The sequence below is a fragment of the Acomys russatus genome, chromosome 12 (genome assembly GCF_903995435.1).
Source record: "Acomys russatus chromosome 12, mAcoRus1.1, whole genome shotgun sequence".
In the NCBI taxonomy this organism is placed as follows: domain Eukaryota; kingdom Metazoa; phylum Chordata; class Mammalia; order Rodentia; family Muridae; genus Acomys; species Acomys russatus.
This window is the reverse complement of record NC_067148.1, coordinates 31,008,944-31,030,418: the sequence shown is the minus strand read 5'-3', so window position 1 is coordinate 31,030,418 and position 21,475 is coordinate 31,008,944. Positions and strand designations below refer to the sequence as shown.

Genomic DNA, 21,475 nt, shown 5'->3' with positions numbered 1-21,475 from the left:
AAGGAGCACCATTTTAAGGCATCTGTGTTGGTTGTGGTGGTGTTTGTTTGTTCGCTTGCTTATTTTTCCCTAGTAAGGCTTATGTTTCAGGATCCTCTGTGTTCTTTTGGTGTAGAGAGTTTGATGAGGCAACTACAATGGCAAAGTTCTCATTTCGTGGGAGATGTAGTTTGGCACTTACTGCGGCTATAAAATGTTTAAAACCTACCCTTGCAGGGTTTGGTGAAAGTCCCCATGTCACTCAAGAGCTCACCTGTGATTCACCTACGACAGTCAACAGGAGAAGTATGGGGATTTTTGTTTGTTTTCCATGACATCGGGGCGGGTGTCCCTTTCTTCTGTTCATCTACTGATTCTTTGCTCTCCTCCGTGTCAATAAAGAGTTCCACAGTCGTCCCACAGAAGGTAATGGAAGGTACCTACTTTGGATGTGGGTTCTGTTGTCACCAGCTTAGTTCAAACTTGCAATTAAACTTCTTGGAACTCTAATAGTGTGTTCAACATAGTTGTCTCACGCTTTCCTCCAAGCATAACAAACATTTCCTTCTTCATCAGAGTAGCTATGACTATTCTAAGACCCTCAATGTCATTCCACCACAGAAGAAGTAAGTAGGGAGGGTGATCTGACCTTCTCCTGAGATTCCAGACACTCCTGCCTATTCCTCACTTCCACCTGCATAAAGTTCTGCCCAGGTTGAACATGGTCTCATGGACATAGGAGGTGATAGAATCTATAAAGGGAGGAATGGATAAAGGCTGACAGAAGAGAGGGTTCCATCTGTGTTGAGGTGAGGCTTTTTAGTGGTGAACCACCTTTGGGTCCACCCATGTTCTGTGAGTAGCCCCTGACCCATGCTCTGTGAGTTAACCTAATAATCTCATTGCCATGCCTGGTTGGACCTCGGTGGAGCCTTTTGGACTGTTCTTTGTTCATGTCTCTGAGGAAAATTTGATATAAGAGATACTAAAGGGATTTTAAATGAATATTTTTGAGTGAAACAAACAACATAAAACAAATAATAATGTTTTAGTATTTTTTTCTTCCTAGGTACATATTCTTATCCAACCTTGTCAATGATTTTAAGCACTCAAATTTTCTCACTGAAAACTGAGAAATTCATATTGATTCATAATTTGAGACAGAAATACTGCCATAAAAACTCTAGCTCACAGTATATGAGACAACGTAAGTTTTGGAGACTGTTGTACAACATTGTCCTGTAGTTAAGAATAAAGCTCAATGCAGGTAACATGGTGTCTAGATGATTTCATGTGTTCCCCAACCTGTGACAAAAAAAATTATTTAAAATATCAGCACTTAAACAGATAATAAAATAAATAATAATATAAAATTCTTTGTGATTTTGTAGACCTGGAATAGTGGTTAGAATAACCAACTATGTTAAAAACAGATATGACTGTTGTTTTGATTCGATTTGATTTTGTGTGTATACCCACTTTTATCATTAAGAACTAGTGATATTGATGCTGATCTTTAATATTTAGTTTTGCTCTTGTTCCCTCTGACCCATATATTATTTTTCCTCTTTATTTCTTCATGTTTGTTTCTTGTTGAAGCCTGTTGTTTCCCACATGAGGTTGGTAACTCAAAACAGGAAAATTCATCTTGTTAATTCAGGGAGATGTAGACATTTTGTCAAGGAGAAGCCATTTCCACAGACAGCCCTGGTTAATAAGCCACCACTGCACTCTTCAATCAGTGTGCTGGACATCCTACCACAAAAGGCTCATCCTCATCAAAAGGAAATCCCGAGGGTTTCCTGCTTTGATGAAATGGAATTAATTAAATACAATCAACCATAAGGTGCCTGGAAATACATACATATATAGAAATAGCATTTTAATCAATTTTTCATGCCAGTGGGAGAGTGCTTTCTAGGCCTTGTTGCTAAGTGGCAGCAGACCCTCCATGGAAGCGCCTGCTCCATTGAAAGCAGCTTGTTTCTTCAGCAATTTAAACTTAGAACAAAGAAATCAGAAATGCAGAGTGCTAAAAGAGATCCAAGGAGGAATTTTGTCGTGGCAAGACAAACTAACATTAATAAATGAAGCTAATTAGGCTTGATTTGCATATTTAACTCATCTTAATTACACATGGAACCAGCAAACATTTTAAAAGCTGCAATCAATCTTCCACAGACACGGTTAGTTATTTACACGAAATAACAGAAACTGGGAGCCTCGTTAGTGATCACTCCATCTCCAGTTTACATGCCAGTGGGATTAACTCAGTAGTAATCATGGGATATGTTTTCTTTAACAGTTTGTAAGCCGTAAAGTTTAAAGTCTTTGGTTTCACACAAATTTTGTCACCGCCAGTTTGTATGTCAGATAAATTACTCTAGTACATTACAATATTTAAGTTTACTCAAGAAAGGATCTCCATAAATTTCTCCTGACATCGACTTTTTAAATTTTGTAATAATATTTTTATTTACTCACTGAAATTTTTATACACTTAAACAATTTGACAGCTAAGGTAATAGCCACGATTTAATCAAGCTCCACCTCAGTAGTATAGTGTACAGGAATTTTTTTCCCCAAAGGTGGAGTGAACTTTAATTCCACTCATCTTTAGACATAGGTTGCTTTCTAATCATAGGTAATAAGAGTTTGAAATAATATCCTACCATTCTCTATGTCAGTGGCTCTCAACCTTCCTAATGCTGTGACTCTTTAATACACTTCCTCATGGTGTGCCGACCCCAACCATAAAAATGCAGGCTACAGTGTTTTGCTATAGCAAACCAACATAGCTGTAACTATATCAAGAAGTGAAGACTACACAGAGGTCTTTAAAAGCCAGTTCTGCAAGAGAGTTAAGCGTGGAGGGGTTGCATGATTCCTCGCTTTTGAACAAACCCTTCACTGCTCTGCCACTCGCTTTCTGTTATGAGTTTGTTCATGTTGTATTACATGCTGAGATAGGAGTGCTCTAAGGCCAGCATGGCGCCCCCTGTCGGTGTTGGCAGTGCTTTTAACCAGTCAGAATAGCAGAGTGCTGATCACAGCCTTAGGCATGGGTTCTCCACAGTAACTCTCTGTCCTATTGGCTGAAACCATGAGCCTCTTGCTGCTTGGCTTTTGAAAGTGTGGTCATTGAAGTTAGCTGTCATTGATTAGTTAGATGGCTTTAGAACCAGTGCTGGGGCTGGAGAGATGGTTCAGAGGTTAAGAGCACTGGCTAGTCTTCCAAAAACCCTGAGTTCAATTCCCAGCAACCAGATGGTGACTCACAACCATGGATCATTTTATACAAATCTTTCTGAGTATTTAAAATATTACCATTTTCTATGGTATAAAGTAAAAGGATATATATATGTATATATATTATATATATGCTCATAAAAATAAATGTACAGCTTATACAAACAAGAAATCATAATGATTTTGCCATTTCTGTCCAATGCCACTATTCTACTCTATCCCTCCAAAGACATATGTATATGCAGTGTGTTCCTTTTATGTGATAACTGAGGTAGGCATACAAGATAGAGAGGGAAAGTGGTTGTAGGGGAACAGACTAGTCCATAAAATATGCACAAGACAGGATGTGCAGTGATGGCCTCTGAGGTTGATGTGAGATGGGGTACTAACTTTTCATTAATAATGTTTCTTAATATTGATTTTATAGCCACATTCCATTACATTTCTTACAAAATATAGATAATAAAAACATTTTATCTATTTTTACTACAAGGAGTATGCAGAGATTTGTAGAGGGATGGAAATATTCCAGCTCCTAGTCTAAATATCATTTATTCAGATATACACATGAATGGACATCATTAAACTAAGTTTTTAGGATTGTGCATTTTGGTGGCTGAGAAATCAGTTGATAAGACCATGGACTGATCTTGCTGAACATTCAGATTTGTTTCTTAACACCCACTGTCAGGAAGCTCACAACAGCCTGTAACTGGACCTCCAGGGCATCTGATACCTCTGGCCTTCATGGGCACCAGAACTCAAGGGCAAGTACCCACACATATACATAGTTAAATATGTATATACTTAAGAAATTTATATATTTCCCTCTATGTACTTTATATGCTCATTAGATAAAAATCACTAGCCCATCAAAAAGTCAATGTATAATATAGCTTGGGAGCTGGATAGTTGCATCAGTGGTTAGAAGTGTATATTGCTCTTCCACAGGACCCAAGTTCAGTCCCCAGCACTCTTCTCAGGCTGCTTACAATTACCTATAACTCCAGTTCAAGGAGATGCAGTGTCTTCTTCAGGACTTCTCAGGTACTGCATGCATGGGCATGCATAAACATAATTAAATATAAAAGCTAAGCTTTTATGTACATTATAGTAAAAAGTAAATATGTGACCACTTAACTCTTTAATAATTTTGGTGCTATTATAAGTGTTTATTTTGGTATTTTTATCATAGAACTATTTTTCAAAATTTTTATAAGTTTGGAGTTGTTTGCTTTGAAAGGGCAATCCGATTGGCCTCCACCTCCCACCAGCACCTCTGCCCCAACTGTGAGATCACAGGTTTGGGCCACCACATACACTTTCATGTGATACTGTTGATCTGCTCTAGGGCTTTGTGCATGCTAGGTAAGCATATGCCAACTGCCCTATATCCCAAGATGCATTTTAAAGCTTGTTTTTATCTTGAGTTAGACCTTTAATGGGTTATTGTTACAGTCTTTTATATGGCACTATTAGTAACATGGCTTTTTAATATTTTAAAGAGACAAGCTTTTTTTTTTTTTTTTTAAGAGACAAGCTTTTGTCGGGTAACACTAAGTTGTGTGGTAACTCCCTCTGGACATCATGATGTTTGGATCTGTTATCTGTTCTTTATAAGTGGGAGGTGGAGCATCTCTGCTTATCTTAGTCATATAAAAACCTAAGATAACCTCATGGCCATTTTAACTAGCTGGTTTTGTGTGTCAACTTGACACAAGCTAGACTCATCAGAAAGAAAGGAGTCTCCTTGAGGAACTACTTCTGTGAGATCCAGCTGTACGGCATTTTCTCAATGAGTGACCAAAGAGGGAGGACCCAGCCATTTGTGAGTGGGGCCATCTTTACCCTGATGGTCTTGGGTTCTATAATGAAACAGGCAGAACAAGCCATGTATGCAGCACCCTTTAATGGCCTCTGTATCAGTTCCTGCCCTGTCTGAGTTCCTGTCCTGGCTTCCTTTGCTGATGAGCAGCAATATGGAAGTGTCAGCCAAATAATCCCTTTCCTCCCCAACTTGGTTTTTGGTCATGGTGTTTCACTGAAACAGAAACCCTAAGACAGCCACCATCATGTGTGCTGCAAATGCCAGCTGAAAGAAGAAGGGGGACCCCTAGAGGCTACTGCTCCCAAAACTAAAGGACAAAAAGGTGCAGGTGGGAGAAGAGGACTGGATATGTTTTATTATTTATTCACCAGTCACTTCATCTTCCTGCACACAAAGGGGTAATTAGACAAAAAGGATTGGAATTAGACAAAATGCAACGTTACCGCCTTGCTCCTGGCTTTCTTTCATTTGTTGGCATGGATTCAATGCCTGTTTACTCATCTATCAAATGGGAAATATAACGCAACCCAGCATACAGGATTGTGCTCTTAGCACAGTACTTTAGAGTCATAATAAATAGTAAATATACAGCTTGTCTTCCGACTTCAGTCTTCACTGCCCTACAATTGTTTAAAGTGTTAAGAGGCAACGGCAGCACTCATGCGCAAATATTCTCTTGTGTTTAAACCATCTTGCAGCAAAGGTGGAGGAAATCCAACTGTGCACCCATTCCGTGTGGTGACTGATGATGGTGAAAGGAAATAGTAGGGAACACGTTCTGTTCTGTTGTCACTTTTCAGTTTTCATTTGTTATCTCTGTGTCAACTTGCTTACTCCTTGGCTGAGTGTCTGTTTCTGTTTATCAAATTCTGCAAAAACTGTCTTAAGGCTTGGGAATAATACACACATTGGAGACCTTGTTTTTCTTGTGCGGCTTCAGTGACAGCTGAAATTAAGACTGAGCCATCTTACTTAGTGGTGAGTTGTTGGAAGATTTTCTGTTGGTTGCATATGGACATCAGTGGAAGGAGTTGATTCTTGAAATTCTAGGGCTTGACACAGCAGATGCTCACTTGTCATTCATAGGCTAACCAGTAGGAACAGTCTAGCTGACAGAGTATCTCTTGTGGTTGTTCAGAAATGCAGTTACTTTCTCCTTTATGTTCCCCCATCATCTAGGTTCTCAGTGTGCAAACTGTAACTGGAGAAAGTAGTTGAAGGATTATATGATATATTTTGGGCTTATTTTACAATGGGCTAGGTGTAACTGAGATGGATTTCATGAAAGGCTTTCTGCTAATGTGGAGGAAGGCTGTAAGAGAGAGGGCAGGGATATTAGATACGAAACATCAAGCTGTGTTTGAGTTGAAAGTGGAATAATGATAAGAACACATATTTTTAGATGAGAAAACTAATAGCAGAGAAGCAGAAAGTGAAGGATGGAGCATACTAGAACTATTAAAAAGAACAAGTAGGAAGAACAGTGTGACAGCTCCTTGTTTTTATGACACTGCTCCCTTACAATTGGGTGTGGAGCCTGTAGGAGAACAACTGCTCAAGGTTCACAATGCTCTCAGCCAGCCCTGCTGAGCCCATGAGTTTTCTCTTCCATGAAGATGTTGAGCTGCAAAGTCTATTTCCTCTCCACCTAAACAGCTGTGGCTAGCTTCATCGGATTCGTTCTCTCTCCTTTCCTTTACTCAGGATTTTATTCTGTTGCCTCAGCATACTGTCCTCAAACGTCTGAACCAAAATCATCCCATCCCCCACCTCAGCCCGCTGTGTACTGGGACAAGTACCACACAAGCACTGGGACCTGGCTTCTGTGCTTCGTTCTTTTATCATTTTATTTTATTTTTTTAGCCCATGAAATTGAAGGTCTGTTATCTTGGTTGCAAAACTTTATGAATTGACTATTTTTGCCCTCTCCATACATATGTTCAACCAGTGAGAAAGTCATGAGGTCATAGTCATGTGGTCCAGACATGATAGGGCTGGTATTTTTACATGAAGAAGAAGAGACATTTAAGGTGACACCTGCACACCAAAAATAACATTATCACCAAGAACCTAATTAGCCAGTATATTAGTGAGGATTCCTGTTTGCTTTGTTGGTTTTTGTTTTGTTTTGTTTTTTGTTTGTTTGGTTTCATTTTGATTATTTTGTTTGTTTGTTTTTCAAAGTAACAGACCAAAAAAGAAAAGAAAAGAAAAGAAATGGGAAAAGAGAAAAGAAAGTAGGAAGAGGGGCAGTGGAGGATGAGAAAAGAGTTGGAAGAGGAAGATTAAGAGAGAGCATAGAAGGGATGGGAAGGAGGAAGATTGAGAGAGAAGACAGGGGATAGAAGACAAGAGCAGAGAAGAAGCAGGACATACTAGAGAAAACCTTGCTCTGAATGCTGACTGATTCCAGAAGAGAAGGGGAAGGCTCATGAGTTCTGGACACCCGCTTGAGGTGAGATCCTGAAAGGGTCTCCAAGGCCTCTCCTGTGTTGTTATCCAATCATTCCTTCACCTGATATGTCAATGCTATTGGAATGCTCAGTCAATGAAATGTATAAAATATTGAAGGAGCAAAACTAGTGAAAGAGAAGAATGGTAAAGTATGTAAAGAATGGTAAAGATCAGAAGTCGGGAGCCAACGGCTATGGATAATTCAGATCTTAGCAAAGAGCATGGGATTTGTCTTGATGTCATGATAAATTTGTGGGTGGTTAGACATAGGAGAATTGTTTTATCTGATTCCATGCTGTTCGTGAGAAGAATGTGTGGCACATGGGTAAGAGAGGACAAAGAAACTAATGGGGAAATAAAATACTGTCCGCACCAGGGAAGCAATGGTGAACAGATAATGGTGAGAGGCACTCAATGGTAGGTGGAGATGAAAGGAAGGAAGATGTCAACAGTCACAGGTACAGGTTCAAGGCTGTCTTTTTTGTGTTGAAATTGACGATGCCATGTATATCCATTATGAAGTAATGACTTGCTGCCAGAGAACCAGTAAACAGACAGCCTTCTTTTGTATATTACATCTGACAGTCTCTAGCAGGTAGGTCACCAGTCCTAACAGATGTCACAAGAGCAATGAATAAGGTTCATAACATTGAATGATAAGAATCCGTCACTATACCTAGGTCTGAAAGGGCAGAAGGAGGACATTAGTGCATGCACTGTGCGCTTTAGCTACAGGAAAAGATGTAACAACAGAAGGATGGAGTTCAGACCATTGACCCAATAGCAGTTAAGCTGAAGGGAACAGAAGTGCCATTTATCCATCCCACCCTTCTGTTCCTCTCTGAATGCTGAAAGTATTTTTCTTTGGGGGAGTAGGGCCACAAGTTATATTGTTAGTGACTACGGAGCAGGGCAGTGGACCAAGAGTAGCAAGCCCACGGGCATAGGTCAAACCATACAGATGATCTCTTCAAGGAGCTCAACAGAGAGAAGGGCAGAGATGTCCATCAGGAAACCACGAGGATTTCGGCAGCCATCTGCCTCTGCCATGCACATGTTCTGGTAGTTTATTTATTTCAACTTGACTCAAGATAGGCTCATATGGAAGAGGGAATCTCAGTTGAAAATATGCTCCCATAAGATTGGGTTGTAGGCAATCTGGGTGATATTTTCTTGACCAATGTATGGTTTGGGAGAGTCTAGCTCCCTGTGGGCAGTGCCACCCCAGGATTGGTCATCCTGAGTGGTACAAGAAAGCAGGCTGAGAAATCTGTGAAGTGTAAGCCAGGAAGCAGCACTTTTTTATAGCACTTCCTGCCTCTAGGTTCTGGCCTTGAGTTCCTACTCTGACTTCCCTTAATGATGAAGTGTCACCTAATAACTTTAAGCTGAAATAAATGTGTTCCCTGATAGGTTACTTGTGGCCATGGTTTTATCACAGCAACAGAAGCCCTGACTAAGACAGCACATATTTGCCTTATTGTCTACATGTGCATCACATGTGTACAGGTGCTTTGGAGGCCTGTAGAAGAGGGCACTGGGTCCCTAGAATTGGAGTTCCGTGCAGTGTAGGAGCTTAGTGTCTAATTCAGGTTCTCCACAAGAGTAGGAAGTGCTTTCACCCTGAGAGCCATCTCTTCATCCCAAGTGCGAATACTTGTCAAGCTCTTCCTTTGTGACAGGAAGCACACTGTCCAGCATTAGTTCATTCCTTCCAACAGCACCAAAAGTTAGACACTGTTACTTCCTTGTACTCAGAAGGCAGTGATGGTCCAGAGAAGTGAAGTTATTTGTGTAAGGCATGGGTGGTTTTAAAAAGCCTTCTGCCTTTTCAGTTCCTTTGAACAAAGCCAATTTTGACAAGAATTCATCAGAGAAGGTATTCCACATTTCAGTGTCCCATTTTGGATATTGCTTTTGATTAATTCTGTTTGCAGACTAGAATATTAGTAACCCACACACCCTCAGTGCCTCAAAAACGAGTAGATTCACTTTTATCTTGGGAACAAAGCTTAATAGAAATACTTTTTAAACTTTCCTTAATTCATGAAACATTTATCTTCAAGTCAGATTTTGTTATAGTAGCACAAATGTGGACAGTCAGCATTTCCATTATAAGCAGTGCTTCCAGGGCTGTTCAAGAAAGCCTCAGAGAGTTTCTTTGAATTAAAACTTGGCACTCAGGATTTGAATCCAGAAACTATATTTTCACTACCAATTAATCAAATAATTTAAAGATTCCCAAATTGGAAGCAGACAAAATGCAAAACTTTATCTGTGTAAAAAAAAAAAAGTTTGAAGAAAAATCTTTCAACTTAAAACTTTATGAGAATATGCAACATTCATTGTGCAAGTATAATATTGCATTACCTTATAGTCATCTCAAGGAAAATGGTGTTGAAAAGTCTACAATAAACACAGTGGTGATTCTAACATCTTAGGCTCAGCCTGTTTGGCTTTGTGAGTAATTTATTTCTACTTTGGGAATTGGGATGATTGTGTTCCTTGGCATAATTGGCTTAAAGGGCAGCAGCACGAAGAAACCGGATGAGAATAACGAGGGGAGGGGAGCCGCCCCCAGAGACTGTCAGCTTCCTTCTGTGTGCTCTTTTATGAACTCTAAGCTTATGTGGAGAAATTCTGAACCCTGTGCACGTGGATTAGTAGCACACATTAAATCTGTAGAGACACTGGAATTTAAAGTTGCTGAACACAACGGAAGCCATGAGTCCTAATCCAGCCTCATGACTCAGAGCTTCCAATATTGTCTAGTTTAGGAACGTCCCTGATCCCAGCCAGTTACCCTGATCTTCCTTGTTCTTTCAGAAACATGCCTGCAGTCTCCACCCCTGGAAACGTGGGCTCTGGGCTTCACTGTAAAAGGAGCATTGGCAAAAGCAGATTCTACTAGCATGTCGGATCTCCCTTACTAGCTGCAGGCTTTGTTTAGACTTTACATTTTGGTTAAGGCCAAAGGGGCTTGTCTGTCTAATCATGTGTTTGCCAATAGATCTTTATAACACTTAGGGAAATTTTTCCTGTGCCTTCTGAAGGTTTGCTAAATGATCCAATAGAGACACAGGAGAGACAAAAACAAAAAATAAAAACCATACAAAGTTACTAACCTGCCCATTCATGCAGGGAGCTCAAAGAAGGAACAGCTGCTGAATAACCTTCTTTGTAGGAAAGAAGGAAGTAGAGGCTGGGCCCATCTTAGAAGACTAGCAGTGGCCTTGGGGGAGACTGATTGGGCCCAAAGGATAGACAAGAGCTGAGAAATGGTTCTGGACCTGGAGAGCAGAGCAGAGTTTCCTCAAATGACATCATTCCCCTTCCTTTCTGCTTAATCTTCCCTGGAGAAAGAGGTTTGGGGAGGTTCTAAGAATGATGGCATTATTTTGGGGAGAATTTCCTCAGACACATGAAGGAGCTTCAGTGGGTACCTCCTGTACATGGAGGAGGAAGAGAGGGGAAACGGAACCGATCTGGACTCTGAGGCCCTCTCTCTACCTCAGCATGCCCAAGTGGCACTTATTGCTGTGATTTCCTCATCCCCAATATGTGTCAGCCCCAAACTAATGTTATCTATGATCTGGCTGGATGTTTTCTTATCGTCTATAAACACATTCTCTGCCTTTTAAGCAAAATAGTTATCTCCTCTCACTTACAGTCCGGGAGCACAAAGATATATTTTATTTTGTAACATAGGTAGCAGGCACATAGAATTATGCCAAACATTATCAGTTATTCAGAAACTGTTTGTTGGATAAATTATTCAATGAAATCTGAATTTCAAAGTTCTTATCAAGAATCTCCAAACAGTTGTAATCTTCCCTGCTTCTAAAGGTGTTATTTTCCAAATATAGTCAAGACGCTCCTTGAACAATATTATCAAGATGAAAGCCTCAATGAGTAGCCTCCTCATTGCAGTGTGCAGACATTTAAACTGAACCTTGGAGAATTTCATATTTAATTTTGGATACATTTTAGAAGAGGTAAGGCAAATGGATAGAAATCTGTCTGTATGCCACAAAATACATAAATGCTTCTTGTGTAAAATATCGCCATACATGTTCTATGCCATTCAATAAATGTAATAATCATATAAAAATGGAAATTGCATTCTGACCTTATAATTTTAAAGGAAAAAAAGATAGATATACCCCCACCCCAGCTTCAGCAACAGTGGAGATGCCATCTGTTAAACAAATTACCATGTGAGCCACACGTAGATGTCCCTGCCTGCTCGGGGACCAAATAGGAAGAGTGGAATTCCAGCACAGAGCGCCACACCATAAAACCTCAAATAAACCCTGCTGTGATCATTTTGAATGGTACTTGATGGCGTGTCTGCTATTTTATTTTCTATCGTAAGAATGCATTTTTATAGATAAACTGAACATTCCTTAAATGAATAATAAACTCCTCTCTACTTTATCTCCTAGGGTAAATGTGAGCAGTCTCTGTATGGTCACATGCATTCCGTCAATGATGCCACCTTCACACCTAGGGTGAGTTCAAGTCTCCCAATAAACCCATACAATTCTTTATATGTCAAAATTAACTTTAATGAAAGTAATTTCCAAGGTAAAATAAAAACTTAATAAGCTGAGGACAGCGAATGAGAAATTAATTGTAGATAATAGAGAAATGTGTTGAAAAAGATGGGTACAAGAACTTTAAAGCTCAAAAATAAACACACACACACACACACATACACACCTTCCTTAGAGCCTTATGTCCATCATAGGCTTCAGAATGTAAACGGAATAGATGCTGTATTAACTCTTTGCAGTTATGAGGACTGAACTCAGGTTTAGCATGTATCACACAAACAGCCTAGATTGCTTTGGATCTTTGAATCAAAGTGCTGCTATTTAGCTCGAGCTGTCTTTGAGCTAATATTGAATCTCAAACTAGCCTCAAACGTGTGTGTGTGTGTGTGTGTGTGTGTGTGTGTGTGTGTGTGTGTGTGTGTGTTTGTATATTTCCCTTCCCTCAGTAAATGCCACCATGTCTAGGCAGAAGTTTTCATTCTTAAATGCATAAGCTTTAATAAAAGTCAACGTGCCAGAAGTGAAATGTAGAAAATAAAAAAAACAATGGGGAAAAACAGATTTTCTTCAGCTTACTGCATAAAAGTTGGTAAGAAGTGCATTTTATTTATGGCTAGATGTGTTCGGATAGAAGGCTGGTTAAGCATTACTTTGAATTGCTAAGCTAATTGAGGATATCTGTAAAGGGTCTCAGATAATAATTGTAGGAGAATGATTTAAGTCTGCACCTTCTCGGATGAAAGCACTTTGACTAGATAGACGACCTCTCAAGTTCTTCAAACTCTATGACTTAATTATATCTAACATTTTAATTCATCTCTATGTTCCCAGTAGAGTGAAAAGTCCTAATTCTGTATTCTTCCTCTTTTCCAATTAGCTGAAAAGGAAATGTGATAGATTGCTTACTTTGAACTTCAAAATGACAGCATAGTCATTTTAAGAAAGAAGGAAAAACTCACTAAAAATTATATCTTCTGAAGGAATGTTAAGGCTCCAACTGAAGCTGTGGCTGCCACTCCTGGGAGTTTTAATGATGGGTGCCACCACAATTAGATTGCAACAGATTTGTCTCTGTACAGACCATTCCATTTAATTGACTGTAGTCAGCCAGTTAGTTGAAAATATTATATTATGGATTGGTCCTACTTACCAAGTAAAATTTTATTCCTGACAGAATATGGAGATAGTTAAGCACCATGGGCCACATGATATAGGATGTTTATACTAAAACTTTATTATGCCTTCTAATGCTCGAGGAAAATTAAATGGAAGCTGGAATGAAGTAATTTTATATTTCAAAATTCAGACATTTTATTTGGGTTAGCAGTATCATGGGGAAAAAGACACACCATTCAACATTATGAACAGTAACATGAACAGATAAGGAAACACCCAAATTAGATTTGCTCTATTGGCCACCCCAGCTGATACACGTTAATTGGATGCATTTCAAAGGGCCAGATGATATTAAGTCCCAGGTGTCCAAAGTCAAAGTAAGTAGCCTGGTTCTGCATACACCTGCTGCTCACCAGAGAAAGAAGGGCTGCTTCATCAACAGTCCAAACCAGCACCTCGAAGGCTTTTGGAAACTCCCACTAGTTGAGCTCTTCTGGAAGATGTATCAAGTATGGTGTTTTGTTATGGTTATGATGGCTGACATTCTGGGGTGAAATTCTTGGTCGCCCTGCATTATCTGCTTTGCAAATGCACCTTCTGTAGCACACCCGCTGAGGAATGTCAGGAAGCTGGGATAGAACAGCGAATACAGAACACAGAGCCGTAGTGACAGTGTTAACTTGGACAGCGTCAGTCCAAGCGGTGGGAGCAATCGTGGTATATACTGCATAGGCATGCAACAAGTAGATTTTAATTACATATTAGCCTTGCTCATTGCCTGATGCCTCTAGAGTAGGCACTGACATTACATTAACAGCTAAAATTGCATTTTGCTGTATTCACAAACAGTTTCAGGAAAACTCTGCAGTTTGGTATTGGTAAGCAGACGTCAAAGTCAAACAGTGCTAACAGTCTTAGAGACATTTACAGAAACAATTTGCAAATGGCTCTGAAAAATATGTGAGTTGAATTTTAAGTCATTGCTTACGAGAATGATAGTATCTTCATTCCTTACTGATTTTTCTTTTAGAAGTAGGTACTTATTTAAAATGTTTTTAAATATTCTGTAACACAATATTTTGAAGAAACTTGGTTTTCTTTGCAACTCCTTCCACTTTTATATATCTCACTGAAATAAAATCTTTTATCAAACAATATAATTTATGTTTTTAACTTGTCACACAGTACATAAGGTGACATATAACCTGTGTAGGTGATTTGGTTTTCTATTGTGTTTCTCTCATATGTTACATCCCTACAACAGTTTCCCCTCCATCTCCTGCCCCCAGCCCCTCTCATATGTTACATCCCTACAACAGTTTTCCCTTCATCTCCTGCCCCCAGCCTCTCTTCTACTTCTCTTTTCCCCCACATCTACCCCCCACCTGCCCTCAGAAAAGAGCAGGCTTCTTGGGGACATGACTACCACAAAAAAGCTGGACAATGCAACATAGTAGGGTACCACAAGTAGGCAAAAGAGTCAGAGACAACACCCCCACACACCCCAAACTCCCACTCCCCAGCCCCACTCCCACTGTTAGGGTACCCACAAGAAAGCCAAGCTACTCACCATAACATACATGCAGAGGACCTAGGTCAGACCCTTACAGGCTCCCCAATCACTGCTTGAGTCCCAGTACATTTATTCTGTGGGCCATGTTTGTGTGGTGTCCCTGACTTCTTGTCCTTCCTCTCCCTCCTCAGGACTCCCTATGTTCTGCCTTATGTTTGGCTGTGGTACTCTACATCTGCTCCCAACAGTTGTTGAATGAAGTGTCTCTGGTCTCTTTGATTCTGCCAGGCTCTGATCCCAGAACACTCAGCAGATCGGACAAACTGTAGGTCACAGGCTTTGTGGCTAGGTCCATATCCCAATCCCTCTACTTAAGGTCTTGCCTGGTTACAGAAGATAGCCAGTTCAGACTTCGTATCCCCCATTACTAGGAGATTTTGCTAGGGTTATGCTCATAGGTTCTATGGAGTTTCCTATTGCCCTAGGTTTCTACCTCTCCCCCAAAATGTTCCCCAGTTCCAATTGTTTCTCCCAGTGTTTTATCCCTCCTTCCCAACCCGATCGCTCCTGTTTCCAACCCCACCCATCCCTAGTCCACCAGCAAAATCTATTCCATTTGCCCTTCATCAGGAAAATTTTTGGTCCCCCCTTCATCTCTCCTTATTACTTACTTTCTCTGGGTCTGTGGACTGTAGCATCATTGTCTTTTGCTTTACAGCTAAAATCCACTTAAGAGTGAGTACAAACCATGTTTGTCTTTCTGGATCAGGGTTACCTCACTCAAGGTGATGGTTTCCATCCATTTGCATAAAAAGTTCATGATAGCTTTGTGTTTAATACCTGGGTAATACTCTATTGTGTAAATGTACATTTTCTTTATCCATTCTTCAGTTGAGGGACATCTAAGTTGTTTCCAGCTTCTGAATGTTATGAGTAAAGCTAATGTGAACAAAGCTGAAAAAATGTCTATGTGGTAGGATGCATAGTCTTTTTGGTATATGCCCAGAAGTAGTATGGCTGGGTCTTGAGTTAGATTGACTCCTAATTTTATGAGAAACCTCCAAATTTCCAAAACGGCTGTACAAGTTCACATACCCACATATAGGAGTATTCCCTTTGCTCCACATCCTCACCAACATGAGCTGTCATTTGTGAGTTGTTTTCATTAATTAATTAATTAATTTACTTTGCATCCTGGTAGGAAGTTCCTCTTCCTACTCTCCTCCCAGTCCCACCCTCCCCTCTCACCTTCCCTCACCTCCCCGTGCCACCCCCCACTTCTACTCAGAGAAGAAGACACTTCCCAGGGTATCAACTGGCCTTGACATATCAAGTTGAAGTAGGATTGTGCACATCTTCTTCTATTGAGGCTAGTCAAGGCCTTCCAGTTAGAAGAAAGATATCCAAAGGCAGGCGACAGGGTCAGGGTCAGCCCTTGCTCCTACTGTTAGAGGTCCCACATGAGGACAAGCTGTACATCTATTGCATATGTGTGAGGTCCTGTAACCATTCCGTGGATGTTCTCTGGTTGGTGGTTCAGTCTGTGTGAGACTCTATGGGTCCAGGTTAGTTGATTTTGTTGTTTTCTTGTGGTGTCCTTAACCTCTCTCATTCTTTCAATCCTTTCTCCCTTTCTTCCATAAGATTCCCCATGCTCCACCTAATGTTTGCCTGTGGTCTCTACATGTTTTCATCAGCTGCTGTATAAAGCCACTCAGATAACTGTTATGCTAGCCTCTTGTCTGCAGGAATAGTAGAATAGTGTCAGTAGTGTCAGTGGTGGGGTTTCTCTCATGGCATGTGACTCAAGTTTGGCCAGTCATTCATTGGTTGTGTGGAAAGTTTTGTGTGTGGGTTAGTGTCCCTCTCCCTCCACTGGAAGACACCTATGACTACAGGAGGTGGTCACTTCTGGCTCCATATCCCCCTGTGCTAGGAGTCTCAGGTAGGATCACCAGCATAGACTTCTAGGAGCCTCCCCCACCCCAAAGATGCTCCCTTATAAGTTTCTCTCTCCAAGCCCTCCTCTCCTTTTCCCACCACTAACCGCCACCATTGTCCCCGTCCTCACCCCCACTCTTATGCATCTGCCTTTACCTTATCTCTCCATCTACTTTAGATGTTCATTTTATTTTCCCTTCTGAGTGAGATTTAAGTCTCCTCCTTTGGGCCATCTTTGTTAGTTAGCTTTTGGGCCTGTGGACTGTAGGATGGCTATCCTGTACTTTATGGTTAATAAGTAACTACACACCCTGTGTGTCTTTCTGGGTCAGGGTTACCTCGCTCAGAATGATCGTTTCTAGTTTCATCTAATTTTCTGCAAATTTCACGATGCCTTGTTTTTTAATAACTGAGTAGTATTCCAGTGTGTAAATGTACCACATTCTCTTTATCCATTCTTCAGTTGAGGGACAATTAGGTTGTTTCCAACTTCTCTCTATTACAAATAAAGCTTCTATGAACATAGTTGAGCAAGTGTCCTAGTGGTGAAGCATCTTTTGTATATATGCCTAAGAGTAGCATAGCTGGGTCTTGAGGTAGAATTAGTCCCAATTGTCTGAGAAACCTCCGGATTAATTTCCACAGTGGGTGTACAAGTTTGTACTCTCACTAGCAGTAGAGGAGTGTTACCCTTGCTCCACATCCTCCCCAGCATCTGCTCCCACTTGAGCTTTTATCTTAGCCATTATGATGGGTGTAGGATGGATTTTGAGTTGTTTGATTTACATTTCTCTGATGACTAAAGACACTGAATATTTCTTTAAATGCTTCTTAGCCATTAGAGATTCTTCTGTTAATAATTCTCTGTTTAGTTAAGTAGCCCACTTTTTAATTGGATTATTTGGTTTATTGTTGTTTAATTTCTTGAGTTCATTATATTTGGGATATTAGCCCATTGTTGGATGTAGGATTGGTAAAGATCTTTACCCAATCTGTAGACTGTTGTTTCATTTTATTAACAGTGTCCTTTGTCTTACAGAAGCCTTTCAGTTTCATGAGGTCCCATTATTAATTGTTGATCTTAATGCCTGAGCTGTTGGTGTTCTATTCAGGAAGTTGTCTCCTGTACCACTGTATTCAAGGCTATACCCCACTTTCTCTTCTAGTAGATTTAGTGTATCCACTTTTATGTCAAGGATTTTATCCACTTGGACTTTTGTTTTGTACAGAGTTATAAATATGGATCTATTTGCATTCTTCTGCATGTATACATCCAGTTGGACCAGCTCCATTTGTTGAAGATGCTTTATTTTTCCATTGTATGTTTTTTACTTCTTTGTTGAAAATCAAGTCCGTAGGTATGTGGGTTTGTTTATTTATGGGGTTTTGGTTCAATTCCATTGATCAACCTGCTTTTATGTCAGTACCATGTGGTTTTTATTTCTATTGCTCTGTAGTACAGCTTGAAATCATGGACCATAATACCTCTAGAAGTTATTTTATTCTACAGGATTGTGTTAGCTATCCTGGGGTTTTGTTTTGTTTTTCTCATATGAAGTTGAGAATTGGCCTTTCAAGGTCTGTGAAGAATTGTGTTACTTTGATGGGAATTGCATGAAAGCTACAGAGCACTTTTGGTAAGATAGCCATTTTGACTATGCTAATCCTGCTGATCCATAAGCACGGGAGATCTTTCCATTTTCGGATATCATCTTCAATTTCTTTCTTCCGAGACCTGAAGTTCATCATACAGGTCTTTCACGTGCTTGGTTAGAGTTACACCAAAGTAGTTTATACTATTTTTGCCTATTGTGAAGGGTGTCATTTCCCTAATTTCTTTCTCAGCCCATTTATCACTTGTACAAAGGAGGGATACTGATTGTTTTATTTCATTTTGTGTCCAGCCACTTTGCTGAAGATGTTGATCAGCCATATGAGTTTCAGGTAGTATTTTGATGGTCACTTATATATACTGTCATATCTGTGAATAGCAAAACTTCAAATTCTTCCTTTCCAGTTGTATCCCCTGTAGCTGTCTTATTGCACTAGCTAGAACTTCAAGTAATATGTTGAATAGGTGTGCAGAGAGTGGACAACCTTGTCTTGTCCCTGGTTTTAGTGGACGTGCTTTAAGTTTCTCTCCATTTAATTTAATGTTAGGCTTGCTGTTTATTGCCTTTATTGTGTTTGGATATGTGGCTTGTATCCTTGATCTCGCCAAGACTTTTTTTTTTTTTTTTTTTTTTTTTTTTTTTTTTTTTTTGAGAAAAAGTTTCTCTGTGTATCCTTGGCTATCCTGGACTCACTTTGTAGACCAGGCTGGCCTTGAACTCACAGCGATCCGCCTGCCTCTGCCTCCTGAGTGCTGGGATTAAAGGCATGTGCCACCACACCTGGCTTTCTAAGACTTTTAACGTGAAGGGGTGTTGAATTTGTTAAAGGCTTTTATAGCATCTAATGATATAATCATGTGCTTTTTTTTTCTTTCAGTTTGTTTATATGGTGAATTACATTGGTGGATCTTCATATGTTGAGCCATCCCCGCATTGCTGGGATGAAGCTCACTTGATCATGGTGGATGATGTTTTTTATATGTTCTCAGATTCAATTTGCAAGTATTATATTGAGTGTTTTTGCGTTAATATTCATAAGGAAATTGGTCTAAAAGTCTCGTCCTTTGTTGAGTGTTTGTATGGTTTAGGTATCAGGGTGACTGTGGCCTCATAGGATTAGTTTGGCAAGGTTCTTTCAGTTTCTATTTTGTAGAATAGTTTGGAGAGTATTGATATTAGCTCTTCTTTTGAAAATCTAGTAGAATTCTGTGCTAAAACCATCTTAAAGACGGCTTTTGCGGGGAGGGGCGTTTGGAGACTTTTAGTGACTCCTTCTATTTCCTTAGGGGTTACAGGTCTATTTAAATTATTTACCTGCTCTTTAATTAACTTTGGTAAGTGATGTCTATCAAAAAAAAATCATCCATTTCATTTAGATTTTCCAATATTGTGAGGTACAGGCTTTTGCTGAAAATATTTTCTGGGCCTTTGAGCTGGGAATCTTCTCCTTTGTCTATTTCTGTTATTGGTAGGTTTGATCTTTTCATAGTGGCCCAAATTTCCAGGATATTTTGTGATAGAAACATTTTAAATTTGACTTTTTCTTTAACAGATATATCAATTTCTTCTATCATATCTTCTACCCCTTAGACTCTCCCTTTCCTCTCTTGTACTCTGTTAGTGATGCTTGTGTCTGTAATTTCTGTTTTCTTACCTAGGTTTTCCATCTCCAGTATTCCCTCAATTTATGTTTTCGTTATTGCTTCTATATCCATTTTCAGATCTTGGGCTATTTTATTCATTTCCTCCACCTCTTTGTATCTTTCTGCACTTTATTTTTTTTTTTTTTTTAGCACTTTTATTTTTATTTTTTTATTAATTTATTCTTGTTACATCTCAATGTTTATCCCATCCCTTGTATCCTCCCATTCCTCCCCCCCCACCCCCATTTTCCCATTATTCCCCTCCCCTATGACTGTTCCTGAGGGGGATTACGTCCCCCTGTATATTCTCATAGGGTATCAAGTCTCTTCTTGGCTACTTGCTGTCCTTCCTCTGAGTGCCACCAGGTCACCCCTCCAGGGGACATGGTCAAATGTGAGGCACCAGAGTACGTGAGAAAGTTGTATCACACTCTCCACTCAACTGTGGAGAATATTCTGACCATTGGCTAGATCTGGGTAGGGGTTTAAAGTTTACCTCCTGTATTGTCCTTGGCTGGTGCCTTAGTTTGAGCGGGACCCCTGGGCCCAAATCTGCCTATCATATTGTTCTACTTGTAGATTTCTAGGACCCTCTGTATCCTTTTATTTTGCTATAAAAAGGGGTTTATTCATTTATTTTTTAACAACCTCTATTATCTTCATAAGATTGAATTTAAGATCACTTTCTTGTGCTTCACCTATGTTAGGACAGCTTTAGCTTGCGATCGTACGATAGCTGGGTTCTAGTAGAGCCTTATTGCCCTGGCTCTTGTTAAATTCATTCTTATGTTGGCCGTTATGCATGTGGCTGTCTCTGATATTGGCAGGCCTCTGGTAATGCAGGTTGAGTTGTGGGCCCAAAAAAGTGGAGCTCCAGGGATCAGGTATGGTTTAAGTGTAACTGGAGTTAGGCTTTTTTTAAGTCTCCTCTATATGGGCATATCTGCATTAAATTTCTTCAAAATCGTCCATGAACAAGTGTCTCCAGTTCCCTGACCCCGTGTGTGTGTGTGTGTGTGTGTGTGTGTGTGTGTGTGTGTGTGTGTGTGTGAATGTGTGTGTTCTAATATATTTAAGTAGAACCAAAATGTACCTAGTTTCTGGCCATTTCATATAAAAATACAAACAAGTTAGGTCATGCAAGAGGAGGACAATATTGTCAGGAAGTATTTAAATAATACAAAAATTTCAATTATATTTCTTTCTTTAGAAATCCAGCTTGATGTCAGCCAGTATTTAGATGGATCAATAATATTGATATTTGATGCCAGTTCATATTCATTCCTGCACCTATATGATACATAATTCAAAATTCTGTAAACTGTAAAGCAGTACATCAGGTCCTTTCCACCTAGAGAAATTAGGAAAACAACAATAAAAAAGAAAACTTAGGGCTATATGACATGTTATTTTATTCTATATTTGAATGGTTTCATTGTTCCTATATACTCAAAAAATTAAACATCTTCTAGGCTTATTTTAAGTAAATATTTTCTTAAATAAGGCTTAATCGTCCGCAAGGAAACAATGCAAACATTATGATTGGTAAACAAAGGACAAGTTTACATAAGCAGACACTCAAA

General features: G+C 39.6%; 1 protein-coding gene across 1 annotated transcript in view; it reads left to right on the top strand.

The window, feature by feature from the left end:
- The window catches only part of Spag16 (sperm associated antigen 16), an 848,530-nt gene that overhangs the window by 571,022 nt on the left and 256,033 nt on the right, over positions 1–21,475 (top strand). The window contains exon 15 of the mRNA XM_051154139.1: positions 11,956–12,021. Coding sequence (XP_051010096.1) covers positions 11,956–12,021 — 66 coding nt within the window. The remainder of the gene's footprint in view (positions 1–11,955; positions 12,022–21,475) is intronic.